This window comes from Xenia sp. Carnegie-2017, unplaced genomic scaffold (assembly GCF_021976095.1).
Source record: "Xenia sp. Carnegie-2017 unplaced genomic scaffold, XeniaSp_v1 HiC_scaffold_22, whole genome shotgun sequence".
Taxonomy (NCBI): domain Eukaryota; kingdom Metazoa; phylum Cnidaria; class Anthozoa; order Malacalcyonacea; family Xeniidae; genus Xenia; species Xenia sp. Carnegie-2017.
Genome location: NW_025813485.1, coordinates 4,759,626 through 4,784,363, shown reverse-complemented (window position 1 = coordinate 4,784,363; position 24,738 = coordinate 4,759,626). Strand labels below are relative to the sequence as shown.

Genomic DNA, 24,738 nt, shown 5'->3' with positions numbered 1-24,738 from the left:
AAATTTGAAAATTCGCGCTATCAATTGGATAACGCTATCCAGGCTTCGTGCAACCATGAGGTCTGATGGACTTGCTCAACGGATTTGACTTGATGAATCCTGTTCATTTGCTGGATGGAAAAATGTACTGTTGGTTAAATTGGATTTGACAATTGACAACTATGGCGGAATCACCAAACAGAGCAAAGACAGATGAAACTGAACCATTGCTGGATAAAGAAAAGGATAAAGATCTTACAGGATGTGGCAATACTCCTCTTTGTAACCCCAGACATCGTTTTCATCGCTATTTTTTTCTTGTGTTTATATGCACGCTGAGCTTTGGTAAGTTTTTTTCTGTAAATTTTCACGTGACATGAATTTTTTATGGTGATCTTTGATCTGGTGATGTAAGTTTCAGTAATTGCTGCCGTCAAACTTGACGTTTAATATTGCTCATTCATATTTAGTGCTTCATTTTCAATCCACAACTCACTCCATTTTTGGTACTATGTTAAAGCTCAGTTTTAAAACTTGAATTAAATGCTTTGCTCTTCTGGGACAGCTTATTTGATTGTTAGATCTTACTGATTTGGACTTGCTTGATAGGTTAGCCTGAACTTTGATCTTGAAGGGGCTAAGCTTTCTGAATTCTAGAATCCTCAATATTCATGACTTTAAATTAAACAATATTTCCATCTGAAAGAAGGCAACCGTCTGTAAGTGTATGGGAAGTACTTCAATTGTAACTTTACTAACATGTTTATAGTTTTTCAAAATTGAAGTTAACAGAAAAACAACGTTGAAAAATCGTCATTTTTCTATTCATTCTGCAATGATACGTATTAATAAGGTTGCACAGTAATCAAGATTAGTATCAAAGGAACGGAATGTGTATACCTTGTGTCATAGTATAGAAAATATTGTGGGGTTCCCCTTACCAGTAACAATATATATGTTGCATTAATAACAATTTTCTTCTATTCAGACTTCATATCTTGGTGCACTGAAAGGCTTCTATTTTTGTAATTTTTAAAATATTCGGCTATAATGCAGTTGTCTGTAATGTGCCTATTTGTGGAGATTTGCAAACATTTATGAATATTTTTATAAGTTATCTTAATTTATATAGGCTCATACTTTTGCTATGATAATCCTGGTGCTTTGCAGCAACAAATAGAAAAAGTAAGTGGAATGTGTAACAATGTGCGTCAAATTTTGTGCAAAAGCTTCATTAATTGCTATTTAATTATATATGATCTTGAGCTGAGGTTTGGTAATCTATATGAAAATTGATTAAAATTTATGGTAGAATGAGATATTCATGAATAACTAATCTTTCACTGAAAGTGACAAGAATTACACATAATACTATGAAAAGTACACACCAACAATTCATTATGTCCAAGATATGTTTTTTATTTGTTACTGTACTTAGACTAAGCATTATATACAACATTTGCATAATATTCAGATAAAATTTCCTTGTAAACTGAATGGCAAATTTTGAAATATTTTTAAGGACATGAATGTAGCTACAGCACAATATACACTGCTATATTCTTTATACTCATGGCCAAATGTTGTTCTCAGTTTTCTTGGAGGATTTCTCATAGATAGAGTATTTGGCATTAGGTAAGTCAAAGAATAAATTAATTTGATAAAGTAGTTAATTTACTGTTCATTTCTTAGTAATTAATGAACTAAATATGTATTGTGGCAATTTCCAAAAGTGTAAGGATGCATTTGATTGTCATAATATTAATTCAAATACATGTTTGTAAATGTAGATCGTCCAGGTTGGTATAGTCCTGAGAAGGACTGTTTTTGTTGTTGTTGACTGACGTTTCGACAACCTTAGCAAAACTTGCTAACGAATACATATGTTTTGCAAGCATCGTCAGACGCATACGCCAACAACTCTGGTTCAACCACCGCTGCAAGGATTTTGGTCTCGTTCCGGCAGGACTTAGAATTAAGTCCCCGTTGAACACACAAGAAGCTATTCAGATTGTCAAATCCACCAGCAGACGACTGATACGAGCACGGATTTCCTGTACACACAATACAATGACGTAAGAACCAGATAACAAATACGGCTAACCTGACGTTTACTCCTCATTTGACGCTGAAGATGACTACCGCTAAGGTTGTCGAAACGTCAGTCAACAACAACAAAAACAGTCCTTCTCAGGACTATACCAACCTGGGCGATCTACATTTACAAACATGTAACGATACTCCCGGGTTCAAACCATTTACTTTATTAATTCAAATCATGAATTATTTCAGACTTGGAGCAATTTTGTTTAGCTTACTTGTCTTATCTGGTCAGGTATGTTGAGCTGAAATGTTTTTTGTACTTCAAAATTTCATGAAAATGTGAGTTGATTCAATGTTGTGTTCATGTTTTTTATTTTCTTCTAAAGTCACTTTACTAATGCAGTACTACTGCATGGTCAGTTTAACAATGGGTGACGCCCCCAATCCCTCTTTCTTCCTCCTTAAAACCTTTGAATTTAGACGCACGAAAATTTAAAATTTCTTTTATAAATTAGCTTCAAATAGCAAAATTTGGCTTAGAAAATTTGTGGAGTCTTTGTTGAAAAAATGTTGAAAATTGCAACATTTCGTCAGACTGTCTTTAAGAGCTTTGGGACATGCAGATTTCTCGTGAATTTGCCCACCTGCTCGTTTAACAACTGTATTTACATGAAGCTTCATCTGGGTGTACTAACAAGAGAGTATCGGACATTGGAGAGTTAAAGTCTTTTGCTTTGACAGATTATCATTCAGAATTTTTTGCATTGCTTTGAGATAAAAAGGATTAAAATTCTTGAGGAAATTTAGGCTGCTAGACAGCAACTTACTGCAGATTAAACAACCAAGTTCATAGAATATACAACACATATAAAGAGCAGGCATATAGTAATGTCATAATTTGTCAGATAATGAACTGCGCACTTCAACACTTAGCAGTCTGTGCAATACTGCTTGCATTGTCTTAAAACCGGCTTTGTCGTTAGTCAAAAGTATGAACAGGATCATACAACACCTCACCGCAACAAAAATCAGATTCTGCAAATTTTCCTTTGTTTTACCGCCAGGCCTAGGTGCCCTAAATGTCTAGATCTACTTTGTGAGGCCCCTACTTTGTGAGGCCCCTACATTATGCGATACATCTGGATCTTCAACTCTCGAAACCCCTAAATTGATGTGTTTCAGTAAAATGGGCGTGGCAAAGTCAAGCGCGAGGTCCCTGGCATATGCCGCATCTGCCACTTAAAGTAGTGTTGTGTGCTGGTAATAAGAATGTCTGAATTTACTATAGATTGTCTTTGCAATTGGTGCGTACATTGGAAATTTTTTCGTTATGGAGTCTGGACGGTTTATTTTTGGGTAAGCAAATATTCCAAAGGGGAATAGTTACAGTTATTGCCTGTTGATTTTTACATGAAGTCTCCAATTTTTGATACTTACTCAATGTGTCAAACTGTAAGACAGTAATAGTCACTGACTTTTGTTTACTGGAAACAAAGATATTTCTAACACTAGTTATCCAGTAAGAAGCTTCTCTGATAGTTTGTATCAACCCAATCCTGAAAACCATATAAATGTTAATTTCATCTTTTTATACGAAACTTTCCTTTTCATATATACAAACGCTGTATCGCGTTTTTTCTCCTCTTGTATCCGAAGATTTTTCTTCATCTGCGATATATTATATACATTTTGTGTTGATTCCTAATGCGTTTTATAATCTGTTACCATTTAGTCTTGGTGGCGAAAACCTTGCTGTTGCACAGAACACATACTCCGTTGCATGGTTTAAAGGAAAAGAATTAAATTTTGTATTTGGCTTGCAACTCAGTATATCTAGAGTGGTAAGTGAATGCAAGAAGGTCTACGTAAATGTAGCTACAAACATCCTTTTGCTATCATTTTGCGAGTTGAATGAAAAAATTAAAACATTTCCTCTCTTCTTTTTGTTATTGCATTATCTGGATCCTCATGCAAAATTTCTACGTTTTGTTTTGCAAGTTTGATCAATCTGAAGACTATTGCTGTATATTTGTTGTTCATTGTACTTCGTAACTATTGTCTATTAATTATTTGGATTTTTTTTATCTTTTTCGGTCTAATTAGGGAAGTACTGTCAATTTTAATGTTATGAAACCTATCTACGATATGTTTTCCCATCGTTATCATGGTCATGTTGCTTTGGGTTGGACTTTGTTTGTAGGTACAGTGTGTTTGTACAATGCATCTCTCGTAATACGATAAACAAAACCCAGATATGTGATACTTTTCCGACAGGTGTTCTCTTCTGCTGTCTGTCTTTGTTAGCCGCTTTTGCATTGGCGTTTTTCGACCGACGAGCTGAAAGATTATTAAAGAGAGAAGAGACAAAAACTGGTAGATTGTCTTTTTCCTTTGACTTTACTTACTTCAACTTGAGCTTCTTTCACAAAAAAAATTGGGTTGGTTTTTCAACTTACTTCATCACATATCTCATCTTGTAGGTGAAGTAATTCGATTATCTGATATCAAAGATTTTCCTTTGACACTTTGGATAATTTTTTTCATTTGTGTCTCTTATTATGTCGCCGTTTTTCCGTTTGTTGGTTTGGGAGTGTAAGTATGGTTCAGATCGTATAACGTGAAAGACAATTATCATGTTGCTTTATCATTGAAGTCATTCACATCTTTTATTCAGCTTGTTTTTTGAGTACAAATATGACATGACGCCAGCACTTGCAAGAATTGTAACCAGGTATTAGATTAACTCGGGTGGGAGTTCACTTCGTATTGAGTTTTGAATTGATTTTATAGTTTAATTATTTTTGTTTTTTGTTAAATTTTGTAACTTGAGTAGAATTAAGCCATGCATTAAAATAAAACGTTTATAGGGACACATGTTTCCAATGAGCTTAAGTTGGCTTCCTTATTGTTCCACATATATTGCACAACTAACTTACAGCTCATTCGCTTTTTTCAAGCATTCCATACATGCGAACTATCAAAGAAAGAAAGAATATTTTTCATCTAAGGGATCGTTCCATTTTCTTTCTGTGAAAACAGGAGAAACGTTTGCTAAAATCAAATGACAAAAACACCACCACCATTATACGATAAGAGCAGAATATATTGTACTTCTTCTTTCTAAAGAATACAGATTTTCTTTTACGAGGACACATTTCTGTTTTACAAGCGCACAAAGTGTGTGCAAAACACCCTTATTTTAATGTCTGCTATCATTAGCCCTCATTTTTCAAATATTTGTATTCAATTATAGTATCATTTTCATCGTCTCCGCCTGCGCTTCGCCATTTTTTGGAATTCTAGTCGACAGATTTGGTCGAAATATTTTTTGGAGTAAGTTACCAATCGTCTTTTTCCAATGTTACATAATGTACATTAACCTTCTTTTTTCTTTTCATATACGCAGTAATTTTTGGCGTGTTGATGACTCTTGGCTGCCACATGTACATGGCATTCACGTTTTGGCAGCCATTTGTATCAATGGTAAAACTTCGTGTTATATTGTTGTTTTTATAGTGTTGATGACACGAAATTTCATGATTCAGTTCTGCATTGCATTGCATTGCAAAGAAATTTTAAAAATGAGATAAAAACTTCTTCAATGGAATTGGGTTATTTTATTTCTTTCTAAAGGTACCATATATATCTATTTCCGTCTTTAAGCTCTAGACTTGAATAATTTGTAAGCCCTTTTTCATGGGCTTATACTTGGAGGCAAATCCATGGACTCTATATTACACTGAAGTGACCTGTGAACATTGCATTTTATATGAGCTTATACATGAAATGGTCTTTGCAACGAAATCAGAAAACTGAATAGTAGAATTTCGTGTCACTTTATGTGACAAATAATTTTTGCATTGTTTTTTCTTATAGGTTACGATGGGTATTTCGTATTCTATCGTTGCATGTGCATTGTGGCCTTTAGTTGCCTTGGTTGTTCCAGAGAATCAGTTGGGTACTGCGTACGGAATGTAAGTGGATAGTACACCAAATGTTAGTGCATTTTATGTTTAGTATGTTAACCGTTTATTTTGTTAAATGTGTGTGAATAGTTAAATGTTCACCAAATGTAGTTGGATAGTATAGTATTGTCACCAATGTGAGTGGATAGTATAGTATTGTCACCAATGTGAGTGGATAGTGTAGTATTGTCACCAATGTGAGTGGATAGTATAGTATTGTCACCAATGTGAGTGGATAGTGTAGTATTGTCACCAATGTGAGTGGATAGTGTAGTATTGTCACCAATGTGAGTGGATAGTGTAGTATTGTCACCAATGTGAGTGGATAGTGTAGTATTGTCACCAATGTGAGTGGATAGTATAATATGATCACCAAATATAAGGTGATCGAATGTGAGTAAAAAGTTTAGTGGCTATGTTTACAAATGTACGGAAAATCATAGATGTATAGCTGATGTATGACTTGAATGTTTGATTATTGATTCGCTAAATATTGAGTAGCACATATCTGCTTTTCTTTTGACCACTTAATTGGTTTACTTCCTTCCCAGAATGCAGTCCATTCAGAACCTTGGTCTGGCTCTCGCTAATATGGCTGTTGGGGCGATTGTGGATTCAAAAGGATACCTATTCTTGGAAGTTTTCTTTTGCGCCTGGCTTTGTCGTAAGATTACTTATATTTACATTATCAGAAAATAATAATCTTGAAACTGATCATCAAACTACTGTTTTTCTGTTTGTTTGAATTTTGTGTTTTATTTCATTTTCAAGTGGCGTTGATGTCGAGTATACTACTATATCTAGCTGATGCCGCCAAAGGTATTTCTATGACGACACTGCTCTCTGTTTAATAGTGCCAATTGATTTTCGACTTTCTTACGTTACGTACAAGACATCGTGACGAGTTCAATGACTTCTAAATGTTTTCACTCTCGCAATCAGTCCTCCATTCATTGTTTTACTATAGGTGGGAAACTGAACTTGTCGACAAAACAAAGACAAGCGCTGCAAGTACCTAAAGCAGCATTGTATGTTTATCATTTTATTTTAATTGACTTTAATTGATGATATGCACCGCTAAACTACCAACAATAGGGCTTAACAGATTTTTGAATTTATCTTGTCCATTTGTTCGTTTAGAACATTGTCTAACGAGGAGGACAAAAGTACTAGTCCTTATTCGTATGAAGGTCAAACATCGATAAAGCCACGATCAGCTCAGCAACTTAGGTTCCGTTATTTATCACGTGTTGGAAAACATGTGAGTTGTTTTTTTTCTTCTAAAATGTAATTTTTTCTATTTTCATTGACATGTATCCAAGTATGAAGTCTTGATGATCTTTTTTTTTTGCTTCCAGCAATTCCAGGTTCCAGTTTCACACAGATCCTCAGCACTGGCGTTTCCTCATTTGTTAAAATGATCAGAATTCGTCGGGGCCAATCAATCAAAACATAGTCAATCGTGACATCTTCCTTATATCCCCAACCACGTGTTAGCTAAATTTTTTTTCCACGTTATGTGTAAAATAAATCGTCAAGCTTGAAACTTTTCATTATTAATATGATTCATTCATGTACAATATAGAAAATGTTTTCCATGATATCATGAACTTCCTCTATGATTTTGCTCATCAGGAAAGGATTTAAAATTTGCTTCAACAGTTGATGATGTTAACTTGCGGCTTGTACGACATTTTATCCAATTATTTCTTTCAAGATTGTGTTTAGTTTCGTCAGTTAAACATTCCATTCTTTTCACTATCTTAACCAATTATTGCTCTTCTTTTTTTCTCTTTTTCTGTTTTTTGTTTTATTGAATCACTGCAATTAAGTAACCGAAAATTTGTAAAGCTGTTTGATAGTTATAACTTTGGAGGTAGTTTGGAGTGCACCGTGCACAGCAAAAGGATAATGTTTGTTAATACAGATTTATCAGTGAACAAGCATATAGTAACTCGATTTGAGATTTCATACTTCATTGCTTGAACCTGTGAATTTTTTATTTCAAAATATTCACAATGTTTGTAATTAATGTATTTGGAATTGTACTAATTGTTTTTGTTTGATACTAGACTTTCCATGCCTTATTTTATTTTTTAATTTGTGTGTTCAAAGGCAGAAAAAGGACAAAATAGTGGAAACTAAGAGCGGAAGAGTGTTGCATGGTTTTAAAGAAAATGATCAGAATTTACTGATCACTTGGAATTGTACTAATTATTTTTGTTTGAGACTATACTTTACATGCCTAATTTTATTTTTTAATTTGTGTCTTCAAATGCAGAAAAAGGACAAAGTAGTGGAAACTAAAAGTGGAAGAGTGCTGCATGGTTTTAATTAAAATCATCAGAATTCGTCGAGGCCAATCAACCAAAACGTGATCAATCGCGACATCTTCCTTATATTCCCATCCACATGTTAGCTAGAATTTTTTTTCCACGTTATGTGTAAAATAAATCGTCAAGCTTGAAACTTTTCATTATTAATATGATTCATTCATGTACAATATAGAAAATGTTTTCCATGATATTATGAACTTCCTCTATGATTTTGCTCATCAGGAAAGGATTTAAAATTTGCTTCAACAGTTGATGATGTTAACTTGGGGCTTGTACGACATTTTATCCAATTATTTCTTTCAAGATTGTGTTTAGTTTCGTCAGTTAAACATTCCATTCTTTTCACTATCTTAACCAATTATTCCTCTTCTTTTTTTTTTCTGTTTTTTGTTTTATTGAATTACTGCAATTAAGTAACCGAAAATTTGTAAAGCTGTTTGATAGTTATAACTTTGGAGGTAGTTTGGAGTGCACCGTGCACAGCAAAAGGATAATGTTTGTTAATACAGATTTATCAGTGAACAAGCATATAGTAACTCGATTTGAGATTTCATACTTCATTGCTAGAAACTGTGAATTGTTTATTTCAAAATCTTCACAATGTTTATAATTAATGTATTTGGAATTGTACTAATTGTTTTTGTTTGATACTAGACTTTCCATGCCTTATTTTATTTTTTAATTTGTGTGTTCAAAGGCAGAAAAAGGACAAAGTAGTGGAAACTAAAAGCAGAAGAGTGCTGCATGGTTTTAAAGAAGACTTGAGACAGGCTCTAGAGCCTAGATCATCAAGATGTGCCTCCAGATTAACGGTCTACTACAGCATATGTGGTCAGGTAGACAGGTAGAAAATTATTTAAAAGGAAAGTAAATATGAAGATTTAGCAGTGGAATGAAGAAGTGCAGAAGTGTTAAAGAGAAAAAAAACAATGAGGAAGACATGGGATTACAAAAGAACTGAACAGAGCAGAAGTACAGGAAAATAAATCATGAGGTCAATAAAGTAGAAATAGAAAGGCTAAAATAAGGGGGTTGCATTGCCTTTGCTTTGTATTATTGATAAGACAGTATGGAGGAAGGCAATGATCTATGTGATTGTGAATTGAAGTGACAAGGAATTTAAAAGGAATGAAGTAAAAAACTTGGAGAAAGTGAAAAATCCTTGGAGCCTTTTGATAACTTGTGCATGTAATTTCAGTATCTCGAATGGAATGCTGATGGCTATTGGTAATAGTACAGAAGGAGCACTAGAACTGGTAGTTTTGTGTACATTCTGGAACAGGCAAGAGTGTCACAAAATTACAACTTAAGGTTTGAAATTTGGTAGAATATAGGAGTTTCAAGACAACTTAAAAAACAGCACACACAAAAATTTCATAATTTGGGTGAAGAAAAAGTCCTCACTTGCCATTTCTATTAAATATCAAGATTATTAATATTGAAATAAGGTCTACTATAAGGTGAAGGTGATTTTCTAATTTTCAATTATCTTCATCACAAATGCTAGGTATGAATTTCCAAAGAATAGAATCTCACTAATCAACTTGCTTTTGGGATATGTTATTATATTTGTTTCTGCAATAGAAATAATATTACCATACAAATTGATGTTATTTTATTGTAAACAGCCAAGAAACATTCCATCTCAAGGCTGTTTAACTAAAATAATGACTAAAATCTTCTTACCACTCATGGTTGGTTGGATTGTTAGATTGCATAAGAAAATTTAGCTACAGAATTAATACAGAAATTTGTGGAAAGTCAATGGATATACCATATTTAAGTCATGTGACTCATGTTTCTAACTATACAATTCCTAAATTTACAATTCTTAAATTTACAATTCTTAAATTTACAATTCTTAAATAGAAAATAAGTATAGTTTAGTATATGAATTATTATGTATATGAATAATAAAGTTCGATATATACAAATATACAAAATTTCAAATAACTAAATTTATCAAATCTATCAAATATTTTTTCTTAATCTTCAATTAAAATGCATCTTCAACAGATTGGGGATTCCAAATAAGAATATTGAAATTCCACCATTTCCCTTAGTTAGTCTACAATTCACCCAATTCATAAAATATAAAACATTGAGTTTTGGTCTATTGGAACAGTAAAAACAATTTATTCTTTTGAACATTTGGCGGCCCTAAAAAGGGCCTGTGTGGTTATCTTGTCTTGTTGGAAAGCATCTCTTTCAGAGTTGGTCTTTTGAAGCTCCAGTTAATCCAATGTTGTTCGTAGTGTCAACTTGCTTTCTTCAAACATTCTTTTCACTTCGTACTATTGGTTATGTGTTGTAATATTGAACTCACGTTCAATAATGTTCGTCGTGTAAAGTTTGTGTGTCGGAAATCTCGTTTAAAAAGGTTAAGTGTTGGTTTTGGGAAACGTTGGTTCGGGTATGTGCATTGTCTTTACATGGCTATATCAGTTTAAGGTCCTGCTACTTTGTAACTTAGGCAATTTCTATAGAAAAATTCAATTTTATACACAACCTACAATCTAGAAAATATAAACTTACTCGTCACTATATTACTGATTTACAAGAAACAATGGAATGATGATGAAGCTAAAGTACTACGATTCTACTTTCAACATCTGCCGTAAGTGCTTTGTCATGAGCGTTAGGTCGTTTGGATGTGAAAAGTTGCCAAACCAATGTGCTGGAGGTAATGGTAAATTACTTGGATCAGGAGCTGTCTTTGGACCAGCATATACTACAGTTTCGATATCGAACAAGTTTGAAGGAACGAAAATTGGTTGTTCTACGCAAGATAGCGACGTATTGTCCTTCTCGTTAGAAGTAGTTCTCCGGCGCGGTGATGTCTTCGACTGTTTTCTTCTCGCGGGATCACGACTCATTTTTTGGTAGCAAACAGAGAGGTTTCCAAAAGTATTATTTAGTGCTTGAAAGATCAACGGGCAATTGCGATTTTAACGACGCAGAAATACTTCGCAATTTAAGAATTATGCGAAGCAAAAGGACTCAAAGGTGATAACATGTTAATAATCTATTTTGCTTTGCTTGAAAGATTTAATATTTGCATCGCTTTCAAATTTTAACCAATCACTGATGACTATTATATATGTGACGTTTTCATCTGTCCAATCAAATGAGTCTTATTTGCCCCACCTGTAAAATAAGCCAATCACAAGTAAGAGATTATTTTTGGCTAGTTGTGTGTCTCTGTTTGGTATTTTTTTTAAAACGAAACCAGAGTGACGAAACGACTCCACCTACATTATCAAATTTAAAGCTGTTCGATTAAATTTATAATTGTGCATTATGCTTAAGCGATCATTTAGATTTTAGTAATATCGATCGTATTTACTTCTTTTGCATGACTTGTTTGTTGTCGTTATTTCGTAAGTCGTAAAATACAAAACATCAACAAATATTTTTCCAATATCCTGTTACGTCACGAAGCGGCGGTGGTTGTTGTCCTTGTGTTGTGACGTACGAGGAAGAAGCATCGTCGAATACGTGCAATTTCAAAACTCAAACAATTGAGCTTAGATTTTATTCTGAGGACAACATATTTGCTGAGTAGTTTGATTTGTAATTTGTCTTGCCGGAGTTACATAAGTCAAATCTGTTGAAACAAACAGTTGCTGGGAATGAGCATCACGATAAGGATGGGCTGTTACCAGATACCACTCGTTGAAATAGGACGCTTCTAGAATTTCGAGAATAATGATTGGTTAAATTTTCCAGTATTTTAGGCTTTTTACTATTCTCAAGTTAACATATGCTTTCTGATTTCTGAATAAGTTCGTAATCAATTAATTTGGTCTGGTGATTATACTGTATATAATTATGAATCCCAAAAATTAAGTGAGACTAAGATATATAATAACTATAATTGAATACTTAGTCTGACCTAGTGTGAAATGTTAAAATAAGCATTAAATCAACTGTTGAAACAAATCTATACAGCACCACTAGACGTACCAACAGGAAAGCTTGCAACTTTAATATTGATTTAAGTTTCCATTTTGCAAAATGCTTTGTTTTACTTAAGCCAAGAAATAAGAAGACATGGTAGCAGTTGATAAATATAAGTAGCTAAAATAACAAAATTTTCCCTGAAACAATGATGAAAATAATACCAGGTACTGGGCCTTACGATAAGATAATAAAACGATCCAAAATTCATTCCGAGCAGCTCGAATCCTTTGCTCAGTATTTAAGGATTCTTGTTAGTGCTCTTCTTCTTTGCTATTGGAAAATGTGATAACTTTCAAACGTAATTTGTAAATAATTCTGATGGAAAACGTACAACAAGGAACTTTAATCCTGCGGACGGTTGTTCTGCTGATTGCTCCTACATAACTACATTGGTTGTAACTATCAGAACTCTCAACAATGATCTGTACTCTGTAATATAGCTAAAAAATTTTGGAGAATTCTTCTTTCAAAGTTTTTTATGCTAACAACAATACCTTCGTGTAATACACTAACGTATATATGCTATGAGTGTTTATAAACATCTAGAACTAACTTATAGTCCAGAAATCCAAGAGTTTTCCTGTTTGTGTGTAAACTCAGTCGTTTTCTCTAGAGTCTTTGTATGAAAATTTATTCTTAGATCTTGTGGTTTTGAATACACGAAAAGGAGGCTGTATTGTTTGACATCATTGGCAGTGGCTGTAGATTTTCCTTACTTTTTGCATTTTTGGCGTCATAATATTGTAATGCTTTTGTGTTCTGTGTAGTAAATCTATAATCCAATAGAACAATAATGAACAAAATAAATAAGGATAGTTTTGTCTTCTGTTCCTATCTTAAACAAAAAAGATGGAAACATTTAAAATAATTTTTGGCCAGAATCAAAGAGTATTGAAAACTTTATTTACGAAACTTTTTTTCAACGATTGAATGCTTTAACTATAAAATCATACCAAACACGAATTTGTTGTTGTCAAACATTGTCAAACCTGTGACGTTGCTAGCCAGCAAGTTTAGTCGTGCTATGTAAAGATTTCAATGTTCAATGACTCTACGACCAAACCGTGTTATGCGCTGGCCGGGTATGCTACTGGTAGTGTGACCATATATGCAAATTTTTTGGCAGATCTAGTCAAATGCGCTCAAACAATACCCCCTTATCTGAAATTTGCAACCATATGAAACAGGTGGGAAAGTCTAAACAGCATCAGAGCAAATCTAATTAAAAGTTGCATACATGGCCACGCTGCTACTGGGCTAAATTGTTTGTCCTAATTTCTTCATTTGATAATGAATCAATTACGTCAGTGCGGTGAATCCCATCAAATTCACCAAATCCATAAAATACACTTAAAATTGGTCTGACAAATTTTTGACATTTTCGTAAATTTCAAAAAGTACAACTTTGCGAGTCAGAAAAACAATGCAACATGCAAATGTCACAACAAAGCGTATGTGTTGGATACCTGATAGCTGGCTAGACGTGCCCTATTAAAAACGCATAGTATTCCAACATGATTGGCCAGCTTACGATAATTATATCTAACTATGTACACCGATTGGTCGATTGAATCAAAATAGTTCAAGAATGTAAAATAACATACCCCACGAATCCAATGTAAAAGAGCATTTCTTTCGGCAGGCTACTTCATGGGGAAACATACGCTATTTAATTGACATTTTACGTCGTCCATTCTGAATTTGGTAAGTTTATCGTCTTTGAATTTTATGTTTATTTTTGCCATTAAAAGTGATGATATGTTTTGAATCCGTAAAGAAATATTTCTCTTTTAATATGCGATCATTCGTCTTACCGCATCATCATGTCAATGTCTGTTTTGTTATTGCTCCGAAATTCGAAGTATTTGTTGACTTCACATTTTGAATGTAGGACATACTATTTCTCTTTAATTATTCATTTATTTGTCAGTATTATGACAACTTCAGTACGCTCATCTACGAAATTTTCAAAAGCATTTACCAGCGATTTAAAATGATTTTGTAATTCCTACATTTCGCATTGACTTATAATAGCAAATTATTCGTTGCGCAAATTGAAAACAAAACATTCGCATCCGTATTCGTTCATGTAAATATGAATATTATGACAATCATTTTAGAGTCACAAATTCATTCGCAAATTGTCTACAAATGGTTCTTCGTGTTTCAATTTACGGTCACGAATAACAAACGATGTTGAGTTCTTTCAATAATAACATGCTCTGCTGACTTTGAATTGAAAATTATTGTCATAAAAAATACCAAGTTAATGTTGTTAAACTTTGGTATTTTGCCGCTGCATTATATTCAGGAATACGTTATTAATATACATTGTGCAGCGGTCATTTATGACTGTCTAGCGAAGGAAAATGTTTTTGTCACTGAATCGTTATAAAACCTGATACTTATAAGTATTACTTGATATTCAAAATTGTAATTCAAGTCCAATCGTAATTCGGAAAAAACTAAAAGGAATTTCGATTAGAACAAATGATGAATAGGAATAGGATACACATATATCCTATACGATAATGCTACATCCTTTGAGAATCATTGTCTTATTCATATTGCAGGAAACGGCAATCTTAGACAAAATGCTTTTGCTGCTGTGAACTCGAGCAAAAGCGAATATGAAAAACTAACACTAAATGTTAACAGTGGTCGCGCACATTAATTGTTGCGTTAAAAATACCTAAGTAATATGACAGCGTAACTAATGTTTTTCGAAACTGTTTTTACAATATAGTTTAACAACTTTTTCATCACAATCGTATCTTTTAGTATTCTGTGCCATTTCATTAAAACTGTATAGGTTCTGAGCCAATACTGCATAACAATAGAATTGTAAACAGCACTTATCTTGTACACTATATTTGACCTGCATTAACTATCAGTTTTGTCCGTGCTGTGTGGCTTGTCTCTGCTCGTGTCTGCTTTGGAAGGTGCGACGTTTGTGCTAAACTTGATCGTTCTTATTTTGAAGAGAAAATTGCGTTACTCCAAGGAGTTTGAGTGTGTTTTAAGTAAGTGAAAATCACGCCTTAATTAACTAGTTGCGAGAATTTAGGGTTGAAAAATCAGATGACATATTTCTGTTCGATTGTATGCTTTATATACGTAATAAATACTGCCTATTGCTTTGTCAGAGGTTTAAAAACGCTGCAATTCTAAAATATATTGTTCATTTTAGAACAAAATTATGTGACAGTAAATGTTCACGAAACTGAAATGTTCATTTCATCTTCGTAGATTATGTTTGAGAAACAGTTTATGATCACAACATGATATTACTAGGCAAAAGTTGCCGTAAACATTTCATTATTAGCATATCTCTTCACAACGTGATAAATGATCAAGTCATGGTCTGTTTCTTATTCCGTTACTCTACTCCAAAGTGTATGATAACTTGTAGTCTTGCTGAATCATGAAATGTCGAATAAAGGTATTGTTTGTACTAATAGCACAAACTAAAGTTCTAAAAAATTTTTCACGCTGTCATGTATGATGAAGATAAAAAATTGCATAAAGTTATTGTAAAAAAACCTAAATTAATCTCATCTAGATTCTTTCTCTAATCTTTATTCTGATAATACAATATTTAGCGCATGAAAAACTGCTTATATAGTTCCTTGTATAAGCAAGAATTTGATGGAAATCATCTATTGACTTGAAATGTTCTAAAATTTTGTAAATTTTTTTTCATTGAGTGTTAGTCTGGTAGATAATATATAGATATTTGTCTAACTCGAGTGGCAGATGTGTCCATGATATCTGAACCTGTTATTTTCTTCCCAAATACTCAGTGACAAGTGTGAAAGACGATCTAAAGTATTTGAATTCCTGAATCCTTGACCAGACGATAGTTTCATAAAGTATGAAATAAAAGTAAACCGAGAAAATTTGCACAAATTCAAGTTATTGACAAGATACAATTGAAACTGCGAAATTTCAGTTATTCTTATTTTGAAATACAACCGAAATATTACAATTTCAATTGTATCTTGCTTATAACTTCAATTTAAGTGTACAGGATGCATTTCTTCGACTAAAGTATATTTTGTTATATAAATTCCTGAAATTCCTTTTAGTGTTTTTTCGTGTGAAACTGTTGATAAATTCGTGGGCAATTGTTGCGATCAAGTCAATTATATAATTTGTCCAGTTCAGTGTCCAACGACGAGTAATTGAATGTTTTGAGATACCATGCTTATTGGAATATAAACTCTTTGCTATTTTTATAAAATTTGTTGGGCGTTGCTTCGTTCACACATTTTTTTCTTCCGTTTGGATATAGTATTTCATTGTATAGTGTTCAAACGATAACTCTCGTTAACGCTAACATTTTAGAATCCCTTCTATAACTAGTCGTAATACTTTATGGTTCGATTAATATGTTCAGCAATTGAAATTGTGTTAAATTGGATTGACTGTCTTGGCTAAGAAGCCTATGATCACTTTCGCTTGATTTTCTTAAAGCGACTAACCTTAAATATGCCGATTATTTCCTGACTTTTGTCTTTCTCGTATGTTCATGCTATTTTGCCCTTTGTCCTTGATCATTTTATCACCAATGCATAACATTGTAAATATGCAGGAAATATTTTCCACTCTACTTTCAATTTGACATTACTCTTGCCGGTAAAGATTTTTTAAAAGTTTATGTTCGTTGCAAGTTTATGTAGATAATCGATAAGATAAATTTGTCCTCCGAGTCTTTTTATACATGATTACAGACCTCAGCTTTCGGCAATGTGGATATGGCTAACTCATGTTTATACAGCATCTGTTCGGTAAATAATCATCCAAAAAACGGCTTCATGCACGATAATTTTTATCGTTTACAAAAACATTCCTGTGGATTCTATGGAATGATGAATGTTGAGTAAGAGTTTTTTGATGGTTGATTGTGTAAAGTAAAAATCTCCAAGATTATATATACTTTTTTCTGAGAAGAGAAGACTTTTTATTTTTTATTTGTGGCATTTTAATACCGTATATAATAAACCATTATTGATATATATATCACAAGTTCAAAAGGAGGAAAGTCTGATTCGTGTTAGCTAGGTCATGCACTGCAGGTGTCCGACAGTGACATATTTGATAACATTCAAAGATGTTAGCATTTGTCGACATAAACTGAACTTTTACCTATAGTTACATGTTGATAGATAAGATAAAATCGAAAGAATGACTAGCGATAACATATATTATTAAAGTGTTCTCAAGTTACTTATTTTGATAAATTTTATCATGGAAGTGGGCTATTTTATTCCTTTTGGTTGTGACCTACATGTTGTTCGTTGTCTCACTTAACTACAGTTGTTTGAGTAACGATAATATTATTTTTCAGGACCAGATATAATATATTCAATGATGAATTTGTTTTGGAAAGGTAGATTTCTCGTCGAAATTTACTTCGTAGTTTTAACTCTGTCATTATCTTTCGTCTTTGGTTTATCGTCGATACCGTTTGATGTTAAGCCTGAAGAACTGGCAACTCTCGTTGGAAAAGCCTTCTCTTTTAAGCTGCCTATCGAGATGACGGAACATATAGGCTATACACTCAAGGTAAATTTTATGCATGATCATTAACCAATTTATGTTTTCTAAATCTAAGACTGTGAGTTAGGAAATTTTTGTGATGAGTAAACTTAATTTTTGGAAAACTTTCACCAGATAATAGTAGTCAAAAGATTACAGTAACCAGCGAATGTAATCTAATTTCAAGCAGGAACGAAGATATCAAATCAATGTTGATATTCCTTAGGAAAATTTTTTTTCTGGTTTTGTATTTACTCATCCACACTATTGTTCATCATCAGTGGAAGGAAAATTTTGACGTTGTTGACGTTAGAATTGCAAGTAGTTTCATTCACGTTACTCAACACCGGATCAAAATAAATGTATAGGAATTGTTCCTGAAGTGAAAATACGTAAACCAATATGTAAATGTAAAAGATCTAACTGCTTTTTGCTCCAGTATGTATACTGATAATGACATGGTTGAATTGATATTTTAGTTTAAAACACCTGTTTCTGATGAGTTACCGTCCTGGTTGTCATTTGATGAAAAACGAAATTTTTTACTCGGCGTGCCGTCAATCCACGAAAAGGGTTCACACATTGTTCGACTAGATATCATTGAAGATGCGACAAACAGAACTGTAGACACTGTTAATTATATGACAATCGAAGTTGTCGAGTTTGAAGAAGATATAAATCATTTCAAATTGATAAGGTCAAATGACATTGCCGAACCCGACAAGAATATCTCAAAGACAAACTTGGATTGCCCAAATCATTCTCATATTATTGTTGCCACTCTTGTGTTTGATTTAAGCTCCCGAGATTTATCCGGTGCCCAACGTACAGCTCTTCTATTGGATGTTTCCAAATGGTTGGATAATGATATTGATGAATTACGCTGGATGCCTGGCAAAGGGGAAAAAACTGCTTTCAATCTCAAAGATGCTGTCTTACTAACGGCTGGGCCTGGCACAGAAAAAGATCCTAAGAAAAGAGGAGTGTCAGTTTCTTGGAAGATTGGATGTGGTGATAGTATTACAGGTGTGAAAACCGTCTGATTTTTTTTGTTTGAAATGTGTGTTGTATGTGTACGGATTGTGTGAAATCGAATGTACATTAATTTTTTAAAGATTAGCTACGATTAGAGATTTATTTGAGTTGTATGTTTATGTTAAATTTGATCATCCTTCAGTTGTTAGAATGCCACGAATTAAAGAAATCTATAGGAATTATCTCACTACCTAGTTTTCATTTTAAATTTCAATCAATTATCGAGTGTTTACATTTTTTTATCAAAAGGTAAATAATTTTTATGTATATTACATTTTAGAAAGTGAAAAGAGTTTCTCTTCAGTAAATCGTTTAAAATCATCATCTCAAAATGGTGCTTTTGCCGTCGAATTACAATCACCAGTAGTGGCATGGCACGTGACCTATGGCAGAGTTCATCATCGTCATGTAGTTCGGGTTCGACGTCAAGTTCGTGCACAAACACCTGTTCCGACTTCGACGTTTATTGCTCCTACTTCAGCCATTGTTACTCAGATAATTGAAACACCTACAATGACTAAATCACCTTCACGCAGCTCTGTTGCTCCTACTAGTGTTAGAATTATACCCACTCAAACGAGATCTCCTGTTATCCCTACTGCCATCCCTACTTTTATCCCTACTTCTATCAAATCAACCAGTCGTCCATCCCTTAATAAACCTATAGATGTCCTTACCGCCGTAGTGGGCGAACCTTTCTACTTTAACATTCCTGCTGATACATTTAGCGATTTAGAAGACGGCCAGCTGCCAAATCTTCTTTTAAGTATATATGATCCCGCTGGAAATCCTCTACCCGACGATTTATGGGTGAAGCTTTTACCTAAAACGAACGATCTTGTAGGCACACCAACTGTACCGGGCACAACAAAGATTGCGCTGATTGTTACGGATAGTGACAATCAGAAGTCAGACCTATATGATGTTATCATACAAGTGCTACCTAGAAATAATCCACCGCATCTTTACAATCCTATTGATGTTATTCCTCTGTATATTGGTCAGCCAATTGCATACAAAGTACCAAATGATACATTTCACGATAAAGAGGATGGTGCAACAGAAAATCTTTCATTAACGATGACAACAAGGGAGGGAGAACTCATAGACAAATTTCCATGGGTGGAATTTAATATGAAGAGCCAAATAATTTATGCCTTACCAATGGGGGAGATCATTGGCAAGCACGAATTTTTATTGATTGCACACGACAGAAATGGCTCGAGAGCATTTGAAGCTTTCGAATTTCATGTGTATCCTTTGCCGATAAAACCCAACCATTATTTCTACCTCCAACTTGATGCTGATAAAAAGCAGTACGATGATTGGGTTTCAAAACGGGTTGAGACATTAGCAAAAGTTGGTAAATATTTTCATAAGAAAATGAACTACCCTTCTACCTACAGTGACATTCGCTTACAGAAAGACGAAAATAAAGAAAACGAAGAGACGGATTTCTTGATAAAATGGTTTTTTGCTGACATTGCCAAAAATATTTTGGCTGTACGTGAATACAAAAGTAAATACGAAGTTGAAGGCAATGACAAGCAACCTTACACAGAATTTAAGAACTTTTACGCTGATGAATGTCCAATTGAGGGTCAGTGCAATGTAGTGAAAGCATGGGTGGAGATAAATGACCCATTATCGACAGATGATCCGGATGTTTTGGGTAGAGTTGATGACGATGATGATGGCATATGGTGGGAATATACAATTATACCTGCATTTATTGTTGCTGCGTTGATTTTCATCATAGGCTTGATTATCATCATATGCATAAGATGTCGTCGAATTAGCAAGGTAAATAAGAACGAAAAGATTATATTTGTTAAGCCCAAGAAACCCGCCATTTTTAGAGAAGAATATCCAATGAAAGAGATGTATGGTGAGCAACCCCTTGTTACTCCTAATGACAAACCTCCCCTACCACCCCCAGCTTATCCTCGTAGTTCCACACCAACAGACGACCCGAGTGAGCGATTGTTAGGCGACAATTTACATATTTACCAAGCGCCATTTGAAAGTTCATCTGAAGCAACTGGAGGTTCCCGTCCACCCAATTCCAGTTATCGCCTGCCCCCTCCGTATGTTTCTCCTTAAACTCTCATAATGTGGTTTCAACGAAATTTTATAGAGTTTTAACGTTAATGTTTGTTCGTTTTCAATATAGAGATGTAAATACTTCCTTTCTTCTTTAAACTTTAATACTCGGGAAAGTCAACGTTGCAGTCGACTTTTCCTAGGGAATTAACTAATGCATAAATTAGCATGTACAGTTTTTCGTACATCATAATTTACTTGCGTCTAAATTTCAGAATTGAACAACAATTCGATGTTATTTTCTGTTTTCTACGTAGAAGAGAGTACTATTTACAACGCTTGTTCGATAGGATATTTGTAATTCTATAACAAAGATTCATTCCATTAATTATATGTGTTGTTTGTAAGCGTAGGTTTGTTGTGAAAACATTAGTTATACGTAGTTTTTCTGTACTTAGAAAAATCTGCTAATTCTTCCATAACTATATGCCACCGCATTTTTTTCAACGCGGATGCACTTTATACATGAACATGTATGAATAATCACTATTGTCTATTTAGTTGGCACTATTATTCAATATTAAATGCTAAACAATTTATTTACTGCAATTTGAGTGTGATATATACAATCATTTATACCAACACCATCATACCAACTTCCAACCAACGTCAGTGGAAGTTTTTCTTCTTTATCGATATAGTTCCTTATTTTTTCAATTAAATCACCATGGCCTTTATAGTATTGTGGTATACAGTCTTTTTGGATGGTAACGCTTATTTTACTTGGTTCACTTCGAAAATCAAGAGCTTCGCGTAAGGACGTCGTTGCTTCTTGTTTGATCTCATCGTGGTTAACCAAGTCTGGTTTACCGAATTGCTCCTCAAAATTGTTACCACCAAGCATGACCTAACGTAAGAAAATGGGCATGACTGATAACACATCGTTGATTGTCAGAATTCTAAATACCGTATCCAATCGAGAAAAACTGCAATTTTTTGAAGAACAAATAAGATCGAAAGTAACTATAAATTTGGATAGTGGGAAAATGTACGTCTTCCTTGCATTCTTGGTGAATTCGGTGATTGATCAATGTGAAAGACAAAACGTCTTCGCTAGACAAACTTAAGCTCTCATCCAAATATTGGATTGTGAAGAAGTAACAAACTAGTTGTCACGGGCTTGGAAAGCCATGGCTATCTAGCTGTAAAGACAACCGTAATTTTTTGAGTATGGTTGTCCGTAATAGGAAAGGGCGCGGGATAGAAGCTAACTTGCCCCAATTTCTAATGCATTGAAGATCAGGTGACATTCAACGTAATAATTTATAGTCACACAACTCACAAATGCTGTTTCTCTGTTGCAAATCAATTAGTCGTGTAAACTGACATCGTTTTTGTACGAAGAAAGAAACTGTCATCTTGACGCTTTCCCTTGAGTCTGTCATTTGCAGAGCAAAAAACAGCCTCTTAGCATTTACAGTGCATTGACGACATGTTGAGCAATACAATTCAGCAAATTAAAAAACATCGTAATTAAAAAGTGGGTTTACCGTTAAACGCGTGGATTTTGAAGATCTGCGATCACCTTCGGGAAATGTGCACGAATCAAAGATGACACCCAAGATCTTTTTTGACTCAAGTGAGGGATATAAATAACCAAATCCTTCAACATCCAGTACTGACCCATCATATTCTAAGTTAACCACAGCAACGGTGACTGCATGGATTTTTCGAAGATATTGTCCCAACAGCTCATGCTCAATGGGGAGTATTTCTGCTAATTTATGAGATGGAATGGCGCTGATAAGATGATGTGCAAAAGCACTTCATCCTTATCTGCTAAAGTTGCTCTGATTATTTTCTCAGAACCAAATTCAATTGACTTCAAACAAGAGTTTTTTAATATTTTCACCCCAGAGTTCATCAAATTATTTTCCAATGCTTCGACTAAAGTTGTCAAACCCTCTTTGAATGACCACAAGCTCCATTTTTCCTTTGAAGCTTTTTCAATCAACAAATTAGAACTTTCCACATCTTTGACACCTAACAACATTATACAGAAAATTGGATTTACAATCCCGCAATTACAGTCAAATGTAAATAGAAAATATATATAGCATAAAAAAAGCAGAAGCATTCAAACTGCTCAGAGTTATTGAAACAGTACATTTTAAAATTTGTAATACAAAAACCCTTTGCTCCAAACAATATTGCATAAACTTATTCAAATTATTTGAAACAATGTATACATCAGTTAAATTGTCAGTTCTCACTCACGTTTTGCAAACAACATCCCCTTCACAATGGAACCAGAATCCTTTTCAAGGTTATAAAGCATGGGAAGGCATGACTTGAGACTTAATTTTCTGATGTCACCAGCAAAAATACCACGACACATTGGATCAATCAAGTAATCTGCAATCTTTTTGAAAAACACAATTAAAACATAAAAATATCATCGCATGAAATTATTCTAGTTAAACCAAGTAAATACCTCACTATTTAGTCTTCTCTCTATAAATTCATATACACTTTCATCATCATTAGTTTTCTTTTGTGATACAAAAGGTTCCTTTAATAGTGTAGGAAGTAGAGGAGTTTTGAAAAGAGATTGCGGTTTGAAAAGAGCTTTGATCCCTGATGGCACTTTATGCATTTTATTATGTGCATAAATGTACCTGTTTTGTGCAGATACATGATCTGATGACACAGCAATAACTTCATCTTTTAGACCAAGATCGTATGCCTAAGTTTCACAATAAAAAAGAAACTGCTGAACAATGTTTGTAAAGCTTTGGCTGATGGTTCAATGAGGTAAAAGTGTGAGAGTCGATGTTTCGTGAAACTGTAGCATTCCCTATTATCAATGTACCAACACTGTCAACAAATACAAAGACCTGCCAACGTAAGGCTAGTTAAAATCTGGAGATAGTACAATTGCGCAAAATATATTTTAAAATCTGTCAATTTCCCTGAAATATCTGAATCATTGTATGAGTAATTAATGTAACCAATATAATCACAATTATAATTATTAGCATCATTAATTGTAATTAGCATTATTAATTGTTGCCAAAATGACAATCATATCAAAAAGCTGGCAAACTCAAGGAATGATAATTAATTAATTATATGTTCTCGTGATTCGTGAACGTTCAAAAACGTTCGAAATTGGGCGAAAGTGATCATAGATCAGGTGATCTAATTGATAAGAAGTTAAGTGCATCCGAAAAAAATTTAAAACGAGTACAATGTTAAATTATACAATTTAGATATTGGAAAAAAGAACAAGAAATTTTAACTGTATGAAACGTGCAAAAAACAAACCATTTTTAGAGAAGCTCTGCCATTTGGTCCAGCAGGTCGCAATCCACGAGGTCCATGCTCGAAAACAGCCCCATCTGCATGCCTTTTCGATTCAATCCAACCTCCTAATCTTGAAGATGACTCTACTATGCTTATATTACTGGGATCTGCAACTTTTTTAAGCAAGCTATAAGCTGCAGTCAAGCCTGATATACCACCACCAAGTATAAGAAATTTACTTTTTTCTGTCATATCTTGGAATGGAGAACACTTTTTTATCCGACGTGCAAACGGTATATTAAACACGAGTTAATTTCAATTTATTTCACCCAGAAATATGCTATGTGCCATAGCCCAAAATGTTAAAATTAAAAGTAAGAGGAATTAGGAAAATATTAAATAATGTCCAATTCCCATTTTCACTTGAGATTTATCCCGGTGTTTGATCAATTAGCTGAACATCAATTCCTTAAATATAATGAAACATTCCTTTATACCATTTGCTTCCTAACAGGACCTGGATCTGC

At 33.8% G+C, this 24,738-nt stretch overlaps 3 protein-coding genes and 1 long non-coding RNA gene across 4 annotated transcripts; 2 read left to right on the top strand and 2 right to left on the bottom strand.

Moving 5' to 3' along the window:
- The first annotated feature begins 129 nt into the window (after positions 1-129).
- On the top strand, positions 130-8,513 carry LOC124446569 (major facilitator superfamily domain-containing protein 1-like). The gene is made up of 18 exons (XM_046997411.1): positions 130-324; positions 1,112-1,164; positions 1,502-1,614; positions 2,272-2,314; positions 3,311-3,378; positions 3,755-3,863; positions 4,126-4,222; positions 4,297-4,395; positions 4,503-4,614; positions 4,697-4,753; positions 5,276-5,355; positions 5,429-5,505; positions 5,899-5,996; positions 6,539-6,651; positions 6,759-6,806; positions 6,955-7,015; positions 7,128-7,248; positions 7,346-8,513. The coding sequence occupies exons 1-18, from the start codon at positions 162-164 to the stop codon at positions 7,406-7,408; spliced, it is 1,575 nt and encodes a 524-aa protein (XP_046853367.1). The 5' UTR covers positions 130-161; the 3' UTR covers positions 7,409-8,513.
- A 4,114-nt stretch (positions 8,514-12,627) lies between these two features.
- Positions 12,628-14,112, bottom strand: LOC124446947. The gene is made up of 2 exons (XR_006948563.1): positions 13,891-14,112; positions 12,628-13,058 (listed from the first exon to the last, which is right to left on the bottom strand). It is a non-coding gene; the product is annotated as an uncharacterized LOC124446947 (long non-coding RNA).
- On the top strand, positions 13,860-21,514 carry LOC124446940 (dystroglycan 1-like). Its single transcript, XM_046997827.1, has 4 exons — positions 13,860-13,990; positions 17,637-17,854; positions 18,307-18,853; positions 19,143-21,514. The coding sequence occupies exons 2-4, from the start codon at positions 17,657-17,659 to the stop codon at positions 20,963-20,965; spliced, it is 2,568 nt and encodes an 855-aa protein (XP_046853783.1). The 5' UTR covers positions 13,860-13,990; positions 17,637-17,656; the 3' UTR covers positions 20,966-21,514.
- On the bottom strand, positions 21,248-24,574 carry LOC124446946 (protoporphyrinogen oxidase-like). The gene is given in 6 exon segments (XM_046997836.1): positions 21,248-21,812; positions 22,456-22,734; positions 22,737-22,948; positions 23,183-23,327; positions 23,400-23,651; positions 24,233-24,574. Coding segments are annotated over 6 exon segments (1,446 nt in total). The 5' UTR covers positions 24,464-24,574; the 3' UTR covers positions 21,248-21,485.
- Between the last annotated feature and the right edge of the window lie 164 nt (positions 24,575-24,738).